Source organism: Macrobrachium nipponense, chromosome 7, assembly GCF_015104395.2.
Source record: "Macrobrachium nipponense isolate FS-2020 chromosome 7, ASM1510439v2, whole genome shotgun sequence".
Taxonomy (NCBI): Eukaryota; Metazoa; Arthropoda; class Malacostraca; order Decapoda; family Palaemonidae; genus Macrobrachium; species Macrobrachium nipponense.
In genome coordinates, this window is record NC_061109.1 from 47,775,999 (window position 1) to 47,799,998 (window position 24,000).

At 35.1% G+C, this 24,000-nt stretch overlaps 1 protein-coding gene across 2 annotated transcripts in view; it reads left to right on the top strand.

Annotated features, from left to right (window-relative positions):
* Nucleotides 1-24,000, top strand: part of LOC135217704 (uncharacterized) — a 64,966-nt gene that overhangs the window by 2,992 nt on the left and 37,974 nt on the right. The window contains exons 1-2 of one of the 2 annotated variants that reach the window (XM_064253690.1): nucleotides 1,182-1,200; nucleotides 1,539-1,802. In XM_064253690.1, the coding sequence (XP_064109760.1) occupies nucleotides 1,678-1,802 (125 nt within the window). In that variant the 5' untranslated portion in view covers nucleotides 1,182-1,200; nucleotides 1,539-1,677. Of the gene's footprint in view, nucleotides 1-1,181; nucleotides 1,201-1,538; nucleotides 1,803-24,000 lie in introns of those variants that run through there. The other variant, XM_064253689.1, reaches the window with a different exon arrangement.

A 24,000-nucleotide genomic window follows, 5' to 3' on the forward strand; every position in this document is an offset into this window, starting at 1 on the left:
CCAAAAGCGTACCCACTTTCTCTGGATCCTGAGAGTACCATATTCCCTGAGGCCGGTAATGTCAGAGGAAAAAAATGTCACAATTGTGGCTGGAGAAAAAAAAGTCACAATTAGTTTACAGAGTTTTGTTTCTATTTTTACGGTAAACCAAACGAGCTTGTACTAAACACACCGCAAAGGTGGATACATGCCGGGTTGAAACCCTTGGGGGTCACAGTCTAAGAAAAATTAATGTGACTTTTTTCCAAACCGAAATTGTGACATTTGTCCCCGTGAATTTTTTTCCTGAGACATTACCTCGATTCGCTGAATACTCACCCCAAGACATGAGCACGAGAAACTGCCAAATTTGCGTCACTCCTATGGGTGGATTTTATTTTACTTGGTTCACCGTAATACAGCATTCCGAGTTAAAACTATTAACAGAATATATAACTTGTACAGGGGAGAGAGAGAGAGAGAGAGAGAGAGAGAGAGAGAGAGAGAGAGAGAGAGAGAGAGAGAGTTGTGCAAAAGTAATAAAAACAATTAGCAATATGTATTCGTATTTCAATTTTTCTGCGTAATTACAAGGGTTAACTGGTGGTACACTCAATGTTTAGACATTCGTCGTTTAATCCGGTCCAGCAAATTCCACCACCAATGTCCCGTAAATTTCCGTATAGAATAGGACGCTACATAACGTCCCTAGGATGGATCTTGCACTCTCGACTCTTAAATACATAACCTTCATTTTTTAACGGCTTGCTTTATTTCATAATAATAATAATACAAACTACTTCAAACCTCAACTTTGCATCTTTTGAAAAATCTCAAATTTAACATCTTTTTGTTCTAAAATAAATAAAAACTATTAGCTAAAATTTTTAATAAAAAAATTCATATTACAAAAACAGAAAGCTTATACCGCACTTGAAAAAAAACATTGTTGGTCCAGAAACAATGAAACCACCTCATGGCGTCATCAAAGCTTAGTCATTTTCGGTGTGTTTTACCCAACTAGATAAGATTCTTCATTGTTCCACCTCACGTCTGGTTTTCCAATATTAATTGATTGATATAACGCGGTTAGATCGACAGTATCCACCGGCTTGTCAGATTATTGTAATGAGGCTGCAAGGACACTACGTATAGTAGAGTATGGGCGCAGTTGTCACGTACAGGTATATCGTGAAGTTAACTAACAATCCCAAAAAGAAGGTATTAAAAGAAAATATATCAATATTTCACACCTTGGCAAATGACATAAAAAATAAGATACGAGATGATTACAGTACTTTCATGCAGTAAAATGAAATTCCACAACTCATACATACATACGTAAATGCATACATGCATACACACATACATTCATATATATATATATATATATATATATATATATATATATATATATATATATATATATATATATATATGTGTGTGTGTGTGTGTGTGTGTGTGTGTGTGTGTGTGTGTGGGTGCGTGTGTGTTTTCTGTATTCAAGTTCTTCTCCACTTATACCCAAATACAATATCCTCTTTCTCTTTATATAAAAGTTACGTACCAGTGCAATCAGGACGTATAAAATTGCGTTAATATCAGAAAGATCCCTCTGAAAATAAGGGTAAGACCAAAGAAAACATAAAAAAAAGAACTGTTGACATGACTACCTACAAGAGTGACCAATAAAACACGATGTCCCTTGAAAAACCAGGAGGAGGAGGAGGAGGAGGAGGAGGAGGAGGAACGCCTTCGATGGAAATTTCGTCAGACGAGTCGACGATTTTATTTAAGAAATACGGAAGTTACTCCACAATCAAGTAAGTAGAACTTCGTACATTTTTTTCATGATGCTGGTTGCAAAAATGTTTGTTAAAACTTATGTTTTTTTGTTAATAATTATTTATTGTATAGAATAGAATACAGAATTTAAACCAACGACCAAGCGCTGGGACCTGTGTGGTCATTCAGCGATGAAACGCAAATTGACAGTAAAAATGTTTGAAAGGTGTAACAGGAGGGAAACCTCCCAGTTGCATTATGAATCAATTGTTAGGAGAGAGTGGAGAGCAAGATGGAAGAAAGAGAATATGAAAGGAGGTAAAAGGAATGAAAGGGGTTACAGCTAAGGGACGAAGGGACGTTGCGAAGACCCTTAAATAATGTCTACAGTGCACCGCACGAGGTGCACTGGCGGCGCTAACCCCCTTGGTGGAAAATAGCTATGTAGGCGGTATACTTTTGTCTGATTTAGATTTCTTTTGGTGAAAATTTACTTCTCCTTGACTCTAAAATGCCGTATTCAAAACTGGACAAAGTCCACCACAAGGCACATTCGTTGCTGTTCTTTCTAGGAAGGAGAGAAGAAAGCAAGGCAGGGAAAATTTAACTGAGTTCAAGCAATGGCAGGTTCAAGTTGTTGAATCATTCTATTAAGAGTGACTGTCATGTAAATACGTATGCTTAAATAGGTATCACTTTCAAGTTGGATGAAAGGAAATAAAACTATGACGGGACATATCAATAATAATATATACTATGTATAAAACTGAACTTCTGTATTTCCTACTTCAACACAACGTTAGTTGCGACATCAAATGCCCCATTTGAACTTTTTAATGGAATTCTCAAGTCTGGTTTCTTTCCCAATGACTTTCCATCTTTCCAGAGGCGAATAAACCGCTTCCTCTCGAGTATTTTCTTGACCCTTTTTTCATTCAACTAGAGAGAGAGAGAGAGAGAGAGAGAGAAGTTTAAAATTACAAAAGGCAAATGTTCACCACAGCAACACGTGAGGTCGTTAACCCCTTGCCACGACCTTTGTTTACTGTCAGCACTTTTCAACCAGTTTCAATCAGCCACGAATTTTTACACGCAGCCTCGGGTTCAATATCGTAGTGGGCCCATTTTTAAGGAATGCTCAGGGATGACAAGGACAATATTGTAGATACTGTTGGGCACAGTTTAAGGAGCCACAAATACACAATACAAAATCTATAGCTTATCATCCCTCTCATAATATCCAGGATTAAATATATCTGCCAAGGAATCAGGGATGAAGTCATCTCTATACTAAAACACGTTAGAGTAACATTGGAATACCATTATTTTCATATATGTCTTCTTCTTTCCCACCGTTATCCCTACATTAAGGGGTCGGTTGCCTGATGTGCCTTCTCCACTGCCTTCTATCAAAGGCATCATCGTCCACCAAACCTCTTCTCTCCATATCTTCCTTCACTTTATCTCGCCATCTAATTTTCTGTCTCCCTCTTGATCTTCTTCCTCTAACAGGTTCCTCCTAAGCGCTCTTCACTCCCTCCTCGTCATCCATCCTCAACACATGCCCATACCATCTCAATCGTGACTCTTATCATTTCTGTAATCTTTACTATGCTTGCCCTTCTTATTTCATCATTTTCCAATGTCTCAAGCAGCGATATTCCCATAATCTACCTTAGCATTCTCATCTCTGTTCTCTCAAGCTTAACTTCCTCTTTTCTTCTCAGAGCCCATGTTTCTGCTCCATACATTAACACTGATCTTATCACTGTGTTATATATCTTGACTTTTAGCTTGATTGGCATTTTCTTAACACATACTACTCCAGCTACCTCTCTCCACTTCGCCCATGCAGCTTTTATCCTACTGTCAACTTCAGCCTCACATTCTCCCTCTTGGCTTAAAGTAGATCCTAATTATTTAAACTTTTTTGCCTGTTTTATAATCGAGCCTCTTCTTTTTTGTATTACTATTCTGTCTCTATCCTCCCTACTGCTCAGCAAAACCTGTTTTATTTCCATTCACCTTTAAGCCACCCGTCTCTAAAGATTCCTGCCACTCTCCAACCCTTCTCTGTAGGTCCTCCTCATTTTCAGCAGTAATCACCAGACCATCGGCGTACAACAATTCCCACAGCTCTTCATTCCTGATCACTTCACTCAACACACCCATGACCAGCACAAACAAAACTGGGCTTAATAATTTTCATATATGTATATGCATATATATATATATATATATATATATATATATATATATATATATATATATATATATATATATAAAACTTGTAAGATTTTCGCTCCTGGTGAGCTTAAGTTTAATAATGAAAAGGACAACGAGTAGACCTGATATAATTTCTTCATTTTATTTACGCCAACGTTTCGGGAATACCAAAACATTGGTGTAAGTAACAAGAAGATATGAGAGAGAGAGAGAGAGAGAGAGAGAGAGAGAGAGAGCGAGAAGAGATGGAGAGAGAGAGAGAGAGAGACCGAACTGGAGAGAAGAGAGGAGAGAGAGAGAACTAACTCTTCCATGTGGAATTAACACGACACTATTGCGGCAGGGATATCAAATCGTGAGGCCGTGTCTGAACTATCAGACACTTCTCTCATAACAGGAACCGTTCCCGTTCCATAGAAAAGTTCTGATTGGAATGTCCATTCAACAAGAACGCATCGAAGGCAACTTTCAAAGAAACTTCTAACGTCACTACGTTCCGCGAGAGGAAACCGTAGTTTTTGGAATGTGATCAGAAAGGGATTGTGGGTGAAGATCAAGTGACGGTAATTTACTTAAAGAAACTCAGCTCCTATACGAGTACATAAAGTCACGGACCATTACTTCACTCGTAACAATGAGATTCTATGACTCCGTTTTTTGCCTCTGACGACTCTGGCCTTGGGTCTCTTTATTCGCACCATGAAATTCTGAGAATGCTTCTCTGATATTATCTGCTCCTGTGTTCTGGTACTGATACCCAATTCTGGATGCCAACACTGAAACCTATGAAGTCTGATCAGTCCTTCATAACCCTTCGCTTCGACAAAGTAGTTTTCTGCCTTCATCTCTGCTCCCTAAATTAAACTGACATCACTTAAGAGAGGAAATCTAGTCTCACAATGACCAAGCGTGATTTGAGCACCTTTACCACAAAGGATTTTTATAACATTAAAATTGAATAGGTTGACTGGGAATGGTTAATGAAATTGTTTTTAAATAGTTTGTTATAGACGGCAGGTCGCGCAATATATATAGATTTTTACAGGTTTACCATCACAGAGTAATGAGATTTTTCTACGGGACAGTTTTGTTATGTAATGACTGACTATACACATCTGACGGCAATGTTTATCAAGACCGGAAGGAGGGTTATCTGGCATCGTGACTGCCATGAATTTTGGACGGTTGTACAATGAAATATATTCAGTGGGTTGTTGCCAGCAGCAAGTGTATAATAATAATAATAATAATAATAATAATAATAATAATAATAATAATAATAATAATAAAAGCCATATGTGTAACCATAAAGGAGGCACTAATACTGAATATGGTAGCGTGGCTTGCTGGGAATCTCTAATCAACGCACAAGACATTTGCAAAAGTTAATTTGGGCACTGAATTAAACTCTGAACTACAAAAAAAATATTTTATTACTCAAAAGAAAAACAACTATCTATCCGAGACAGCTACAAAAGAAAGAACATCTTGTTCCTCAGGGCTCGAACAAGAAAACGGATTGTTTGAAACATTATCGGGGTAACTGAACAATTCCCACAAATGATAAGCAAAGCTAGACACTTTTCCCTAAAACTCCGACATCTTAATTCCACAATATTAAATAGTCATGCAGTAAATAAATTCCTCTCTTCGACATGTTCAACACCATATGAATTATAAAAACTTGTAATAATTCGGTTCACAGAGGCCGACAAGATAACAAACCGACAGAGTTCCTCTAATGTCCATGTTAAAAGTTTTGTGTGGTTGTCACGCACCCTTCATCTTCACGACAAAGCTGGCGGATAGTGCCTTGCAAATTATATGAAAAAGTTCACAGAGGAGGTAAAACGTGACGTATAAACGAATGAGCATTCTCGTAAGACCACTCCCTTTAAATGACGTCACTGACATAGTAACTGGTTCATTATACAGAAAGACTTCGTGACGACCTCATTACTTATTTCGTAACTTCGGAGATTCTCAAAATGACAGGTTTTTTATGTTATATTTTCCTTGTAAGAAAGTAATCTATTTTAAATAACACTTATCTCTCACTGGTTCCGCCCGCAGAAACAGACGCATACACGAACACATCCTTTGAGGAATCTTCCAGCAAACTCAGGTTTTGTCAATGTGACATCTGAGACAGCAGATTCTTCCTAACAAAGGACATTCACTTTTGTCTCCGTGAGAGCTAAAGCCGATATCTATCTTTCATTTCAAAGAATGTCATTGCTCATCACATTTGTCTTTCAATTATTTCACATAGGTCAACAAGAAATACTATCTAAACATATAATATATGAATAACAGCACAAAAATGACAAATCTAATCCTATTAATGGTATTAATTTCACATACACTGCTAGCAATAACAGTAATGAAAAGGATATCAGTAATGGCAGCTGTTTAAACCCACCCTATAGTTTCCGCCAAAGGCCTCAAACACCAATTACGCCCACCAGATAAATAACGGCCGCTGATAAAATGGAACCACCGAAACGTTACACCAACACAGAGAGAGAAAGCGGGCAGGAGGCACAAAGGGCCAAGTAGCTTGAACTCATTTGCAATTTCACGATAATCATCCGACGATGATGCGCGGGCAATTTCCTCTCTTTTTCGCTTTCCTCTCTGGGGGAGGAGAGCAATTTCACCCGGCGACTCATTTCGGAATTTTCTGTTTGCAAAGTGAGACGGAGATCTCACGATATTGATTCCGAAATGGCGCCACTGTTCTGTATTTATAACGTTGCGGCCGAAAGTATTGTTGTTGACTCTGGGACGAACGTGCAAAGCGTGCTATTATGAAGGTCGGCGATGCCTCTCCAATTCCACGGGGCCCTGGTCTCCAAAAATTAATCTTCGGTGTTTGCTTCGAAGTTTGGTCCCTCATAAAACCCACCAATAGTTGCTGTCTCGTTTAAGAATGGATTGGGTTCCTCGTTCATCCTTTAATTACGACGTGGGAGGGTTACGTGCTCGACTACCGATCTCTGGGTCCGGGTTCGATTCGCCACTCTGCCAACGCGAAAGCAGAGGAATTTATTTCTGGTGACAGAAATTCATTTTTCGATGTGGTTCGGATCCCACACTAAGCTGTAGGTCCTGTTGCTAGGTAACCAGTTGGTTCTCAGCCACGTAAAAATATCTAATTCTTCGGGCCATCCCTAGGAGAGCTGTTAATCAGCTCAGTGGTCTGGTAAAACTAAGATAAGCTTTTAACGACGTGGGAGGCTTTCGCCTTTAACCCTTTGCGCTCTTTGTAGCTATAGTAGATTCACATCAGCCGTGCATTTGATGTCTAGGCCAGTCCCTTACGACGCTCCTGATTGACTGTTGATAAGCCAATCACAGGGCTGAAAACCTTCACTCTTCCTCGAGAGTTCGCATGGGGAGGATCTATGTTCCACCTCTCCTGAGGGATACGTCTTTCAGGAGAGGTAGAACATACATCCTGCCTATGTGAACTCGATCGTGATTGGCTTATCAACAACCAATTAGGAGCGTCGTAAGGGACTGGCCGAGACATCAAATGCATGGTTGATGTGAATCTACTGTAGTCCCTTCAGCAACAGCATCCAGAAAAATAAATATCTCATTTTCGACTTCCTTGTTAGCCGAGTTTTCTACTTGTTTGAAGCAGAGTTCATTATCGCCATTTCATCATCTTTGGTATTAACAGTTCGGCAATCGTCCTCCATCCAAGAAGCTCAAGAGATAGCTGCTTGATTGAAACATTTTCAAATAAGATTAACAAATTTTTAATAAGATACAAGTAAAGCGACCTGATTCCATCGGGTAATGGAGCCTTTTATTCATCAGCAAAACATAGTACAATGAGATACGATTTGCTTAACGATGGATATATTCATTCAAAACAATATTGCAGCTTGAAAACAGAAAAATATCACGAGAACTTTAGAAAGAAATCTTCGCTGACTGGAGAACATACTATATTACACTCTGGTTTGAGAGTAGCCCAGAAAATATTCAGTTCTATACTAATCTCAAGATTAAACACTTCATTATTATAACAATCTTCTTAAAGTTGAGAGCGTCTAATAATTGAATCATTCTGAAAATATTAGCATTGGAATACTCATCATGATGACAGGATACTGAGTAGGTAATTCACAATTCACAGAAAGCTGCTTAAAACCAATAAAAGTAATAGATGAGTAACTAAGAATCAGTCCTGAGAGAGGATACACAGTAGAAGATCTATTACAGTGCCAACTCGAAACCGAGGCTTCATTAAGACACGACAAGACAAGACAAGACAAGACGAATGACCGAGCGTTTCCGTATCTGTAACTGCAGAGTACTTGTGACAATTAGTCACCGAGTTCACTTGATAATGAATGACATACTGAAGATACAGCCCAGCGTACATTTCTCTTCAAATAAAATGAATATGTCAGACAGCTACTTGAGAAACTAGAGTAAGTATTTATCTCAGTAAATATTAAACAGTTTTTGGGAATCTATGAGAATGTATGATGCACTTTTCCTTTATGAACTGATCGTACGCAAAGGTTAGGTAAAAGCTCTACAAGAGTCTCTCTATCGCGAAAGTATATATAATGTTCTTAAGGGTCCACAATAATACAAAGTGTTAAGAGTCCGTGTATAAGTTTTAAGACTTTACAAAAAGTTTTCGAACCCTTCCCTGGGTTCATCTTCAGTCGAAGATTTTGGACTGAAGATGAACCCAGGGAAGGGTTCGAAAGCTATTTGTAAAGTCTTAAAAATTATACACGGACTCTTAACACTTTGTATTATTGTGGACCCTTTAGAAAACTATTATTATTATTATTATTCTGTACAGTTAATAAAATGGCAGAGATATGTAAAGGTGAACGACGGTGTCAATAAGAATAAAATCGAAAATCGAGACCCTTGTATTCTTTTACCAATCCTTTTTGGACGACCAGTTCGTAAAGTACAGGTGCATCATTTTTAATATTTACTGAGACAAATACTTACTTTAGTTTTTCAGTTCACTATCTGACATATTTATTTTATTTGAAGGGAACTTGTTGGAATTTTTAAGGCCATTTTATCATTACAGATCCATACTGAAACAGCTTTATTATCGCGCAGGCAATCTTCCATATATATATATATATATATATATATATATATATATATATATATATATATATAATATATATATATATATAAAGGTTTTTGCCACGAAGGAAAAAATGAAAAAGAGAGATAGCCGAGTACTTTCGGTCTTGTTCCGACCTTTTACTAAGGCAAACCCTCAGGCGTTTCCTCGTTTCTGTAGAGTGAAATCGACCTTATTGCTAATCTTGTAGTGTCAGTTTAGATATTAAGCCTTCTTTTGACTATGTTTTCCTCTGTAAAATCAGTTTGCCTTAGTAAAAGGTCGGAACAAGACCGAAAGTACTCGGCTATCTCGCTTTTTCATTTTTTCCTTCGGGGCAAAAACCTTTATTTATACATAGCATCACGTTTTATATACTTCGTGATCAAGTTATTAATATATATATATATATATATATATATATATATATATATATCTATATATATATATATATATTAATATATGTATATAAATATATATATATATATATATATATATATATATATATATATATATATATATATATATATATATTATATATATATATATATATATATATATATGTATATATATATATATATATATATCTATATAATATATATATATATATATATATATATATATATATATATGTATTCCGAGAACCTTGGCTATTCAAATGCCTCACCATCTGACGAATATTTGCATAACGCATCATGAGGTGAATGATAATTGAGAATTCTAATAGCATTCACTTACATTCTTTGTTATTCTTTGAAGGTAAGTGCTGAGGTCTAAGAAGAGGATTTCCTTTGTGCTTTTTTACAATACCCGATTACATACGATTACAAAACGGTCTCAGTCGACAACGTAACAATGAAAGTTTGAGGAAAAATTCTGAAATTTCATGTTTTATTCAACTTTCGTTTAAGCTCTACATCAAATGAGATTCCATGTCCCACCCTCTGTATGTATTAAAACGATTTACCATTTCCATACGTGAAGATACTATACTGTAAGTAAGAAATACGTTTTTGCAGATAAAACCTGTATTTGAAAACGCTGATATTCAACAAAATTCAACTTAATGATTAAAAGCTTACATCGATTTTTCAGCAAGGGGGAGGTAGTACCCAATCCTGGTAGGGCCTCGATTACAACCGGTATGACTCGGTCCTAAAGACAGTACACCCATTAACATAAGGGAACTTTATTCCCAATTTGCTCAGACGACAATAAGAGTCAGTCACCAAGTGTGATATATTTCGGTACAGAGTAAATTCTTGGACGCTTTACTTCAAAAGCCAGGCCAACAATATTTGACGCAGAAAACCAGACTTGAAGTGCGTGATTTTGTCTATAGTTGTCGTGAAGTTTTTCGTATAGAGTTCATACCTTTGCAAGGGTAATCATCCACATGAAATTTATAGAAAATAATTCTGTAAGGAACGTATATTTGTCAAGCACAATAGTGCCTTTCCTGTTTACTGCTTGTGAAATTCAGTTTAAGAAATAAATACAAGAAAAAACAAAACTGTAACATTACTTCAATTCAGTGTCATCTCCGCCCCTCTGCACAATTTAAATCACCGACTCAGTCTCTTTTCTAGCAGAATCACAAATGTCCCGTAACAAATAACACTCATCCCACATTCTAAAACAGTCACAAACTTTTCCCCAGTCGTTGTTTCTAGAACATTCAGTCCACCCATCCACGCACCACCAGAGAAGTAGAGAAACTTTTCAATGTGTCGTTATAAGGCCACACAACAGTTTCAAAGTTGTCGCCACAACTTCGACTCGGATCATCTGCAGTTTTCATTCTGTTCCAAATTCTGAGATTAGCTATGAAAGCGAGTCAGAATTTGGTTTGTTTTCAATCTGACAATGTACGAGTTGAAATGCTCTGATTTTCTTATTTTAATTAACGAGTTATGATTCTTAAAGGAAGTACCAACACTAAACCCATCAAATAATAATAAATTGCTTTGTTCAAAAACAAAAGAAAATAAACTGAGATCCAAACTGACTTGCCTTTTAGTAAAACAGAAGATGGTCGCGACACATGAACGCATTTAGGACCTATGTAAATAATATCACAAAAGAAAACAAGCAATAGCATGTACCACACTATAATAATAACTAAATATGAATCAGGAAACGATAAAAAAGATAGTACATTCAAAAGAGCCTAGTATTCAAGCTTTAATGCCGAGTTAAATCCAGAAAAGAAAAAAAAAAAAATATCTTTCCTGGCAGCAATGAAAACGCTGACGAGGAGATAAGAACACTGGCGAGGAGATAAGACGAAATTAATGGAATTTCCGATACTAAGTTGGAAGGGCGTACCGAATGATCAACCACCGTCCATTTATTTATTTATTTTTTTTATATATATAAATGCCTCTTGGAAGCTCGCTGGTGAAGAAAATAAGAAACATTATACTTCCTGCAAGTCATTAAAACTACAGTTTATGACGCTGGAAAGGTCAGGAATACTTTGCAGTTCAAAAACAATCGACCACATTGTATAAATGCGAAAAGGTTAAATAAGAATTACGATAAGAATAAAATAATTCTCCGTTCCACTTTTCCTAAGATCGAAAAAGTGGCGAAGAAAAGGAACGAAAGAAGCTCTTAAGAGTATATTACTCCCGGAAAGCCATTCTTTCAATAGCCAATAAAAATCCTTATCCCCAAAAATGGACGACGCTACGTATGGACCTCACCCACAAAAGAAAATGTATAAGTTTTTTCCTCGGTATTTATCACCCGATCTAAATCGTTCCCTGCTCGCCTTTCGATTGGGATTCTATCGACAATGAAGAGTTATCTGTGGCGGAGAATTAATCTCTCTCTCTCTCTCTCTCTCTCTCTCTCTCTCTCTCTCTCTCTCTCTCTCTCTCTCTAAAATGGAAGGGCTTTTCTTGATCCGATTTAGAAAACGCAAAACCGAAACCATGAGACTCTCTCTTATGTCTTCTAAACTCAAGCTGTGCAGAGAATTAAAATTGATTCTCTCTCTCTCTCTCTCTCTCTCTCGGAAACGAAAGAGGTATAGCTGATCTGCTTCACAAACTTTAAGCTGAAAAACATTAAATTATATTGCATGGATTTCACTCCATAATTAGGCCACGGGTAATCGACAGACAACTGGCCATAGGTGTAATGACATCTACAACTCGGGAATATTATGGGTGTGTTTTCAACAAGTTATCATAAATTTCTCTATTTTTTCCTGTACCAATGATCTCGTACGAGATAAAAAAAATAAGAAAAAAACTTAGAATGGGATATCACTAAAAGGTATGAGGATCAGGGGAAATAAAAATAATTTCCTATCAAAATATCGGAACCTATATTACTGGAAACTACCAACGAATTGGATGAACTATTTTCGAAAAACGCTCACATTTTTTGCTTTTGTTTTGAAATTATTACAAAGAGTTCAGTTTGCCATAACAAGCTGGAGCATTAATTTAAAAGTATTTTTAGAGTCCACGTAGTTTTTATTTTCAATGAATAAACGAATGAAACAATTTTCAATGAATTTTCAATGAATAAACGAATGAACACATAGGATTCGAATCTAAATACAGAACACAAAAAGTTAGTTATACAGAAGATTTTATTGTACTTCCACCATTAACACTTCCTTTTAAACAATGGCTCCCCTTGGACAGCAAGATGACTAAAAAAACAGACAAATATTAGGTAACCTAAACGTGGCTTGTGACTTGTTACTAAAGGGGAACAAAATGATCTACTTAAGAAGCTGTCCTATTTGTACTTGGAACTCCCATAACAATGAAAACCTCCTCATTCTTAGAAATTATGCGGGAACTAAACCACTGACAAATTTCATAAGAATTATTCGGTTAAAACTGAAAGCAAAGAGAAAAAGATGAATTGAAAGCTAGCGTAGCCGAGCTTCAAAGCATCCATCATTTTTGACATGGCCGCCAATGCCTAATTTGCATACGGATTGGTATGAAATAAACAACTGTCATTTATCATTATATGAACATGCCGGATGCAAATTACGATAGTAATTCTTTAATAGATTTTGCATTCTACACGAAACGCTATTGCCACACTTGCGGTAGTACATATCCTCAAATCCGAGTAAAACAAAGGACTAGTCTCAAAGTCGTATTAACAGTTCCAAATTTTAAGCCACGTGAGCAAATAAACCTAGTTCCCACCGCCGCACTTTTCAGTTGATTTGCAACAATTTCATAATTTGCATTTGCCAGCATATGTCGATGGAAAATGTTCAAAGCACAAAAAATTCAGGTATACAAACATTAGAGTAAAATTTCATCCAACAGGTTTGACTCTGCGTTTGAGGAAAATCGGTCAGTAAAAAACAACAAAAACAACAACAACAACAACAACAACAACAACAATAATAATAATAATAATAATAATAATAATAATAATAATAATAATAATAATAATAATAATCTCCGTCTCTGCTAATGAGTCTCTTTAATCACTCCAGCTGAATCACTGGATTAAAATATACGGCGAAATCATAACTGACGCAAAGAAGAATCTTTATTAGAACTATTGTTTATCTCTGTAATAGGATTTTGCTCAACATTTGGCGATGAAAGATGAATGATGAAATTCCCAATACATCATCATCAACGTCACACAGAAACATCAAATGGCATCGACTCCAGCTGATTCGATAGTTCTGATTATCTTTAAGGCACATATGAAGGCGAGGGTATCAAGGTTGTAGTGATGGATTTTTAGTAGACATGAACATTTGTAGAATAAGAAATCTGTTGTCATGACAGAATTAGCATAACTATTTCTTTAAAATAAGCTTTCGGACTTATGCAGATATGTGCGTCGACTCAGGACACAATCGCCTTCAGGAATAAATTAGGAAAAAAAAAAAAAAACGTTTAATCACAAACAGTATCAAATCTGGTGCTGTCAGGAACAGGTAATGCTGTAAATTATTCAGCGACTTCCCAACAATCAAAGGTTCGGCGTCTAAAGCATGAAATTCAAGTCTGCAGTTCAGCTGTAACTGAGGGAGGATTAATTTCACCCAAACTCCGAAGCTGCCCTTTGGGACACTGAGTCTCCCGACTTCCAGGATTCCGTTCATTTATGGAGAGCAAAGTGACCTTGTCAAAATTCGAACTATACAATCTATCAATATTCAGGCGATTTCGTACAGAAAACAATTCAAAGCTTACGGAGTGAAATCCATGTTTAAAGTTAATTTTGACTATACAGGATTTAGTAGTTCGTTCAAACTATGAACTCTTTAGGTGTCTGGGTGCAACAGCTAGTTCTAAAGTTCAAATCGTTTTTGAGAGACAATGGTCGTGATAAAATTCGTGATTTCATGACACGACAGAAGTGATGATTGCACTTGCAGCCATCTCTTTCGTTTTCTTTTGTCAGGAAAATTATATCGCAAATAAAAAAAAAGTAAAAAGAAACAAATAAACAAATAGGCAAATAAATAAACGGGAGGCTAAAACTCAGCAACTGCATTACGACCAAAGTTCCTGACAAAAAAGAAGAAATCCCATGAATAAATTATCGGTAAGAGCTAGAAGAAGAAGAAGCAAAAAAAAAAAGGAATGAAATCGAGAAAACATTTCAGGACAGAGGGGAGGAAGTTAAAAAAAAACTCCGAGTCCTTCCTACATAAATCCTTCACTGGGTTTGTAAATACAGGACTCAGGATCCCGAACATTTCTCAGCTTTTCTATCAACAGAAAAGACAAAGACGCAAATTCCTTCGTAATCCTTTTTTTCATCTGATCTAAACCGGCTTTACTTCCGGGACTGATCCTGTTGACAGGAAAGAGTTATAACTGTGGCAGTACGAAAAAAGTTGCAACTACCGTCTGTTTTGGATTTAGTAACGAGAAGTTATGGTAGAGCCTGGCTGGATTCCGTACTTTACATTTGTCGATCCTCTAGGTCAGTGGTTCTCAACCTGGGGACCATGGCCCCCAAGGGGGCCGTGGAAAGAATTTAGGAGGGCCATGGTGGGCTGTTGCAAATTATACATTTCTAAATAATGTTAGGAATCTGAATAAAAAAAAAAAAAAAAAAACTTTTTCCCAACCAAATTTAAATCTGCTATTGTCCGCTAGTCTTTTGTAGTCTAATGATATAAGTTAAACATATCACAGAAATCAATCAAATATAAGATAATTATGACTGTAAACTTCGTAATAAAGCAAGTGTGTTCTCTTCATCAACATTTTATTTTATTTTTTTTTTTTTTTTTTTTTACCTTTTTTGGCGGGGTGGGATTTGGGAGAAAAATGAAGGGGAGCCACACGAGTGTTGAGAATTCACGAAGGGGGGAATGGAGTGAAAACGGTTGAGAACCACTGCTCTTCGTAGTCATCTAAAAGGGTATAATTTTATTTAAGAAAATACTTTGTAGATAGTAATCTGAAAATAGGATCATTTCATTTAATAAAACAAATTCTAGATAGTAGTCTGAAAAAAAGGTTAACCTTATTCAATAATACAATGCCTTCATAACAACAGCCGGCTTTCATGTTAATCAGTTGTGTTTTTTAAAAAGTTTCAAATACCACTTCCGTCTGACGTCATTACTTTCCCACTTTACCATTTCCCTTGGAAATTCAATAACACTTTGATTAAAGGTTGTGGTACGCCGCTGTGTAACCCTTCTTCACCGGCTTCCGAGACGTATCATGCCTCTGCCACCAGACTAAATGACCATGAAAGTTTCAGCAACATTTGGTAATTTATAATTTACAAGGGCGACTCTTGACCTTACACTCTAACTTCCCCCTTTATTTTTTTCTTAAACGACGAAAAAATTGTAATATTTTCTCCCTAAAACTTCCAGCTTGTACCCCGAAGAGGGGAACTTGATTTACGAAACAGTGTTCAAACGATGTTCTCGGCCTCCCGGGAAATATCTCTACACCTTTATCATGAATGGGTAAATGGTTTCTTGTCCGTTGTCATGAAGATGTCAAGTCCCTGCCATTAACTGTTAGGAAGTTTACGATCACGAGTAAACTTTCGAGCAGACAAAAATGAGGAGGGAGACCATTTGAGATTATTTCCGTGGCTACACTGTATCCACGATAACGTGTATCAGATTCATTGCACATAGTGATTTGATTAAACCACAGTCAATTACACTGTTGCAGTGATTGTTCATATAATTCAAAATCCAGACTCAAGAGAATTTCCAAACAGGCAACATATATATAAAACCTTGATGCTAAACGAAGATTCCAGACCCCCATCTTGTGTCACAGCAGCAGCCTCGCATCTTCCCCCCCCCCCCACCCCCCACCCCCCCCCAAAAAAAAAAAAAAAAAAAAAAAAAAAAAAAAAAACAATCCTGAACCCATGTTTTTATATATGACTTCCAGTTGAGTACAAGTGCTCCCTGATCAGCAATTATCCATTCATCCAGTAGTTTGACTATATAACTGTTTTCATAATGCTAAAAAACCAATTCTTTCAAAACCTAAGTTACTTAATCCTAAGGCTAAATATCAGTTAAACAAAATATTAGTGAATAGCCATCAGAAAAGCTTAAGCAATTTTTAAGAATTTTAAAGTGTTCGCCGGTTATTCGAAGAATTCTGTATTTCGATTCTCCAGTTACTCTTCTAATTATTTCGACTCTCCGATTATCCTTCTCTGTACTTCAATTCTCCAATTATTCTTCTCTGTATTTCGACTCCCCATTTATTCTTCTCTGTATTTTGAAGGGAATACACTGGAATTAGAAACACTGCCACTACACTGTACTTTGACGACCTTCACCTCTGTAGAAAATAAAAACACACTTTCGACACGAAAACGTTCTCTCAAGAGGCATAAAAACCATCCAACGAATAAAGCCCTCCAAACCAACCCCCAAAATCCTGATTGAAAAAAAAAAATTTGACGTCGTTCCCCATGGACTTCCTTCAGGAAAATAAAAACGCATGGAATAAAGAAGTCTTATCTATGAGAAATCTGTGACCGGAGTAAATCTGGAAATGTGATCTGGATTTGAAGCTGGAATCACTTACTTATCCAGCATTCTCGAAAAGATTCTGTATGGCGAATTTTCAGTGCACAGTCATGATGGCTTTTCGAAAATAAATACTTTCTCAGGTGTTGCTAATAAAGACGAATGGAGTGCATTGCAGATGATGCCTCAACCGCTAGGAAATTTTCCCGAAGCATTAAATGGAAAACGATGATTAATACAGATAGCCAAACAATTCATCATCATTAATGTCACACGGGAATATCTTCTAAGTTCTCCCCCAGCACATTACCTCAGATCATGTGTTCGAGCTTCTGGTTTGGGTTTTGGCGGTGGTAAGGGGAACGGGAGGAGAGTTTAGAAGGAAAAAATACGAGATGAATTTGGATTATTTACGACACAAACAATAGTCTGGAAATATAAATAAATTAAATAAATAAATGGAAATTTAAAATATTATGAGGGGTTTAATTATATGTCATAAATACTATTGAAATCCGGATCGGACTATATAATATAGCTTCCTATTATATTATTATATATATAATATTATAGTATATATATCAAATATTGTATATTTAGGTGTATTACCCAATTTAATGTGTAAGACATATATATATATATATATATATATATAATATATATATATATACTATAATGAAGGGTTAATATTTCCTTACTATATTTATATTTTCTTTCGTCTTTTCATTAATAATAATTTTTGTTGGGAAAATTTGTGTAAAAATTCCTGATATTAAATTGTATATGATCCGTGTTGTTTTCAAAATGTACTGTTTTTCTGGAAGAATCACTTGTTTACCGCGGGTATCCTTCAAGGTGTGGCTAGCCTATGACTCCTCCTCCTCTCTGTAGAGTGAAAATCGCCCTTATGGCTAATTTGGTAGTGTCAGTTTGTATATTAAGCCTTCTTTTGACTATGGTGTTCTTTGTAAAATCAGTATGCCTCAGTAAAGGGTCCGAATAGGACCGAAAGTACTCGGCCAACTCGTTTTTTCATTTTTTTTCCTTCGTGGCAAAAAAACCTTTATTTATACATAGCATCACGTTTTATATACTTCGTGATCAAGTTATTCATATATATATATATATATATATATATATATATGTGTGTGTGTGTGTGTGTGTGTGTGTGTGTGTGTGTGTGTGTGTGTGTGTGTATGGAAATAGTTATCACCTACAAGTCCTTTAATTAGTTTTGAAGAACAATTTGTCAACGAAAACGTTTTTTCAATGCGATAATTAAACGGAGTTCTAGACGATGTGTTACAAATAGGAAATAAATATTTGGATACACGTTGCGCCGAAAAGAGGGAAGTACACATCAGTTCTTTGATATTTTAAAAGTGAAGAGTTAAAAGTCTATAAGAATAATATGGAAGCAAAAATGAAGGAAATTTTGGATTCAGGAAAGATAACTTGGAAAAAGCCAGGTGCATCGTAAGCCCCTTTCTGTAGCTAAAATAAAAAAATAAGTTACGTTTATATAACTTGAATTACAGATGAATGTCCACTGTATAAGAATAGTGGGCAGATAAATATTATTTTCGTATTTATCTTCACTACAGAGGAAGTAACATTTTTGACAAAAAAAAAAAAAAAAAAAAAAAAAAAAAAACGAAAATGCTTCTGCAACATATAGACCCTATTTAGAGTGACTTTCAGCTATCACATTCCAGACTGATTGTGAATCACATTCTAGCCATTCCAATCATTGTTCTGAATGTTCTACACATCGAGACCCTTACGAGCCTATTGAGTGTGATGGTTACTGCCTCATAGTGGTTCTTCATCTGGCATTAATCACTAAGACCCATTAATATCTATCATCTGCACTTGTTTACGATATCAAGGATTGCCAATCATACGGGGTTTAGGCGTCTAATGAAAATTCTACGGACATTTATTTTTTATTTTTTTTTGAAACTGGAAACACCACTAATTATAAATGATTTTCATCAAAAGTCTCACTATGAGCACACCATCCCACTGCTATCGATTTCTCTAATCCAAATGACAGTTTGTCCTTTTGTTAAGTGTTAATTTCCGACTTTTTGTTTCTCTCCACTGTAATTAAAACGAGCCAGTTGTCTTTGAAGGATTTCTCGCTCTTCATTTACGGCCTCTTTCGATAATCTTTACATTCTCTACATTCATAAATCTGGGAGCGATTAATAACAGCTATACTTAATTTCTTAATAGAACCACAATAAAAATATGTACAGACATAAACCGATTGTAAAATTACTTATCAATTAGAACCGTCAAGCTCGGTATTACGAAGAAAAAATTCTTCAAGCTACTTTGTTCATCCGTTAAATAGTTTTCTTTGGATTTTATTTCCAGCAGGCATTATGAGAGATTAGAAACACGTCAGATATTATGGAAGGGAAGTAGCATGAGGCAGAGTAAATTAATATAAGCTTTATGTAAGGCACAAAGTATTTGATAATTCTCGGCATGATAAGAAGCAAAACCTAAGAATCAAATTTACTTATCAAACGAAATAGTTCTAAATCAGAAAAACAAAAATAAAACCAGAACCAGACTTGAAGAAGAAGCTGTGCTTATTTTCACAACAAATGTTACCCGAACTTGAGACTAAATTATCCACACTTTCCACCCTCCATAAGCACTCCCTTTGACTGCTACGGTTGAATCCCTGGTCTGTTATAGGCGATCATTTTAAGAAATACAACTGCCTCCCTCGCTCAACATATTCCAGGACAAAGACAAATACAGAAACTTTCCAATCCATCACCATCAGTGTCAAAAAGCCTCCTCTCAAACTGACTCGGGTCATTTGCTTTTGTCAGAATTGGTGATGTAGGCGAGTCTGGTTTCCCGTTGTCTATACTCTAAATTATAGTTTCCAATTTCCTTTATCCTGAATTGTTACCGATTTACTTGACATCATAATCTAATGTAGCGATTACCAAGGTTAGTGTCGACAATTTTTTTTCGATTTAGTTGAACTGAATATTTTAAAAATTGAGACGCCAAAGGTTTTTTCTTTTTTATAAATATAATGGTCAGTGATGCCTTTACTGCTGATATACACATTATTTTTCTTTTAATAACAATCAGACCTGATGTTCGTTTCCAATCTTAAAAAAAAAAAAGTTAACATTGCTGATAATTTTTCAATTATATTTCTCACGGATTGCTACTATTAAGAAGCAAACAGGATTCGAAAGAATTTCTTCTCAACACTTCGCAGTGTAACAATTATAATAACTTACCCGGCAAGGTTTCACACCTTTCATACCAGCGAGTTTTATCCGACTTCCAGATCCACCACTGACACAATAATACTTTTGGACTGATGGAAATATATCTCAAGGTCTGTAGCCTCGTTAACTTCCACACATTATCTTGAGCTACGGCAAAAGCCTTGGTGCAAGTGTCCGTCTGAAGCAGTCACGAGAAATATGTCGAAATGGCTAAACTGCTTTCAGCCTGGAGACAAACAAGAAGAACAATGAACAAGAACGGACAATAAATTGCAAAGGAAACCTGACCCCGAGCCTTCCATTCGACTCAAACTGAATTCAGTCCCGACGAAGAATTCTCTTTCTTCCGCGTCAATTGAATCGCATCGCCAGAGGACCCCCTCGAGATAAGATGGTATAATACATCTAAGATAGCGAGAGGGAATAGGAACGAAAGAATTCATTTTATTCCGATGAAAGCGATTATCTAAGCCTTCGTACCCGTTTTAGCTCATTTCGCGAAGGTCCTTCTTTCACAGGGAAATGAAAGGGAAAGTGGAGAGGAAATGAGAAGGACGGTTCAAATTCGGGATATTTATGACGGCAGAGTTCCTGATAAGTGGGGGAGAGAGAGGCATGGCAAAATCGTAGTCAGAGATAGTTAAATGAGAATATCTGCAAGATAATACATATAAGTATACATGCGCTCTCTCTCTCTCTATTCAAACACACCCATACACATACAATATATATATAATATTATATAATATATATATATATATATATATAATATCATATATATACTATATAATATATATAATATATATATATATTATATATATATTAACTATATATATATATCATGATAAGTGATATTATATATATAATATATATATATATTATATATATATATGATATATACTATATATATATATTAATAATATATATATCTATATATATATATATTAATATAATTTTATAATATATAATCTATGATATGGATAATATATATAGGATATATATAATATATATCTAATATATTATATATATAATATAATATAAATTATATATAGATATATATACATATAATAGTATATGATAATGTGATATTATATATATATATATATATACTATATATAATGATATAAGTAGATAATAATTATAATATATATATATAATATATATATCTATATATATATAGATATTCATATATCTATATAATAACATATTATATATCTATCTACTTAATATGATAATGTGATATTATATATATAACATATAAGGATTATATAATATCTAGATATCTATAGTATACTATATAGATATATATATATATATTATATTAAGATATTATATATGATAATGTGATATACTATTATATATATCTCAATATATTATATACCTATATATATATACTATATAATATATAGTATACTATATATATATTACTATATATATATATGTATATATATATAATATATAAGTATTATATATATATATTATATATATATATATTATCTTAATATCACATTATCACAGGTGAAATAAGGTGTGATCCGACCTCCAGCTTACTCAGGATGCATCCATGCTTTTTTTCCCCCCCAACACATAAGTTGTAAACATTATATGTCTAATTTTTTAATGTAAACTACATGCGAAAATCTATGGTCAAATAGAGCCTTGTTTCACCAACGAAAATTAAAATAAATACGCTATATTTTATTATAATTAATTTTTCTGTACTGTTTAACGTGAACATTACTTACTTTTTACATTTTCATTCTAATACATAAACCATAAATATCCTATCCCAAAATTCATGTAATTCTAACTCAACGCGAAACACATTTTTCAGACCTTTTTAGGATCTTCCATATATATGAATATATATATATATATATACATAAAACTTTACAAAATTACTTTACCATACTATTCACAAAATCGAAACGAGAAACAGAACAATCCCACTTAGAAGGTTGACGTAAGAAAAACACCGACAACGAAATTCTTCCTAATTCCTTCGCGGCAGAATAAATCTTTCAACCATCATAAAAATTCAAAATCCTTATAATGGACGACGCAATTCATCAACCTTACTCTCGAAAGAATGGAGAATGATGTAAATTTATCCCCGATTATTTATCACCTGGTCTGAATTCTTCCTGGATCCATTTCGGAAGCTGATCCTGTCGACAGGGATGAGTTATGTGAAATTACGGCATTACGGAGAAAGGTAAAACCAGTTTTAATATTCATATTTGTTTGCTGATAATTTAAATATAAGTGATTATAAGCGTTCGAACGGTATTTTCGAGATGTTCTGATTTTTCATTTACAATTTTTTTATAGGAGCTCTTCCTTATGTTGCCAATAAACTGCAATTTCCTTCTTTCACTTCCCTTGGTAAAAGACGAAAGTTTGATTTACTTAGCGCTACATTTACTACTTAATAAGATATTACAATGATAGGGAAAGGGAGGATTAAAATAATCTAGACCTACATTCTGGGTTGAACTCTTGTTTCTAGTTCAGAATTGTCCATACTTTCCACTCTCTATAAACACTCCCTCTGATTGCAACAGTTGAATCCCTGGTCTGTTATAGGCAATCATTTTAAGAAATACAGCTGCCTCCCTTCCCCCAACATATTCCCAGGACAAAGATAAATACAGAAACTTTCCAATCCATCACCTTCAGTGTCAAACAGCCTCCTCTCAAACTTCCAACCGAGGGATTTTGCTTTTGTCAGTTGTGGTTATGAAGGAGAGTCAAGTTTCCCGTTTTCTTTACCTTGAATTATCAGGTTTCCCATTTTCTCTCCTGAATTGTTTTCGATTTACTTGACACTAATCTAAAGTTCCGATTTCCAAGGTCATGGATTAACTTATAATCACTGAAGCTTAACCAGCACACGTGAGCAATTAATTTTACATAGCACGTGAGAAGTAGGGGGTGGAGATGTAAATTTATCTGTTACAACCAAAAATCGCTATTAAAAAAACACGCAATTAACGATATAAACAAACATAATAAAATTCATGGATTCTATTTTGAACAGGAGGCTTCTCGCTTCGCTAAGTCTTGGTAATTTCGGTAAACTTTTCAATTGCTTCGGAAACTTTAGGTCGTGGTTTATAACTTGGAGAAAGTAGTATTAAAATACTAGTTAACTCAGAATTAGCTCCCTTTGACTTAAATAATCTATATATGATGTATAGCAAGCTGCGGAGTTTTTCCTGATCAAGTGAAAAAAAATATTTATTAAAAAATTGAATTTAAGAAAGCAAAACTAACAAAACAAGGTAAGGAATACAAAAGTGAAGTAGCAAACAGAATTGACAAAGAAATGATCATAACCGAACACTACACATGCGTGATCATCAGCTAAGTGTCCTCAGATTTAAAATTCAATTTCCTAGAGACAAACACACCATAGGCAAAGACAGTGCAGTTGCCAGACGTGACCAACGTAAGAATTCAGGGTGAGTTCCAAAGGCGTATTAATAACATTTGCGCGCATTTAGGGATTAAGTGTTACGATTGCGCGCTGAAATTTATCACAATTGCGCGCCTCTTTTCCCCTTTATTCTTTCAGTGATTTCTTATCAAACTGCCCTACTCCATATGGTTATGATACGATAACGAACACTTTCGAATATTAT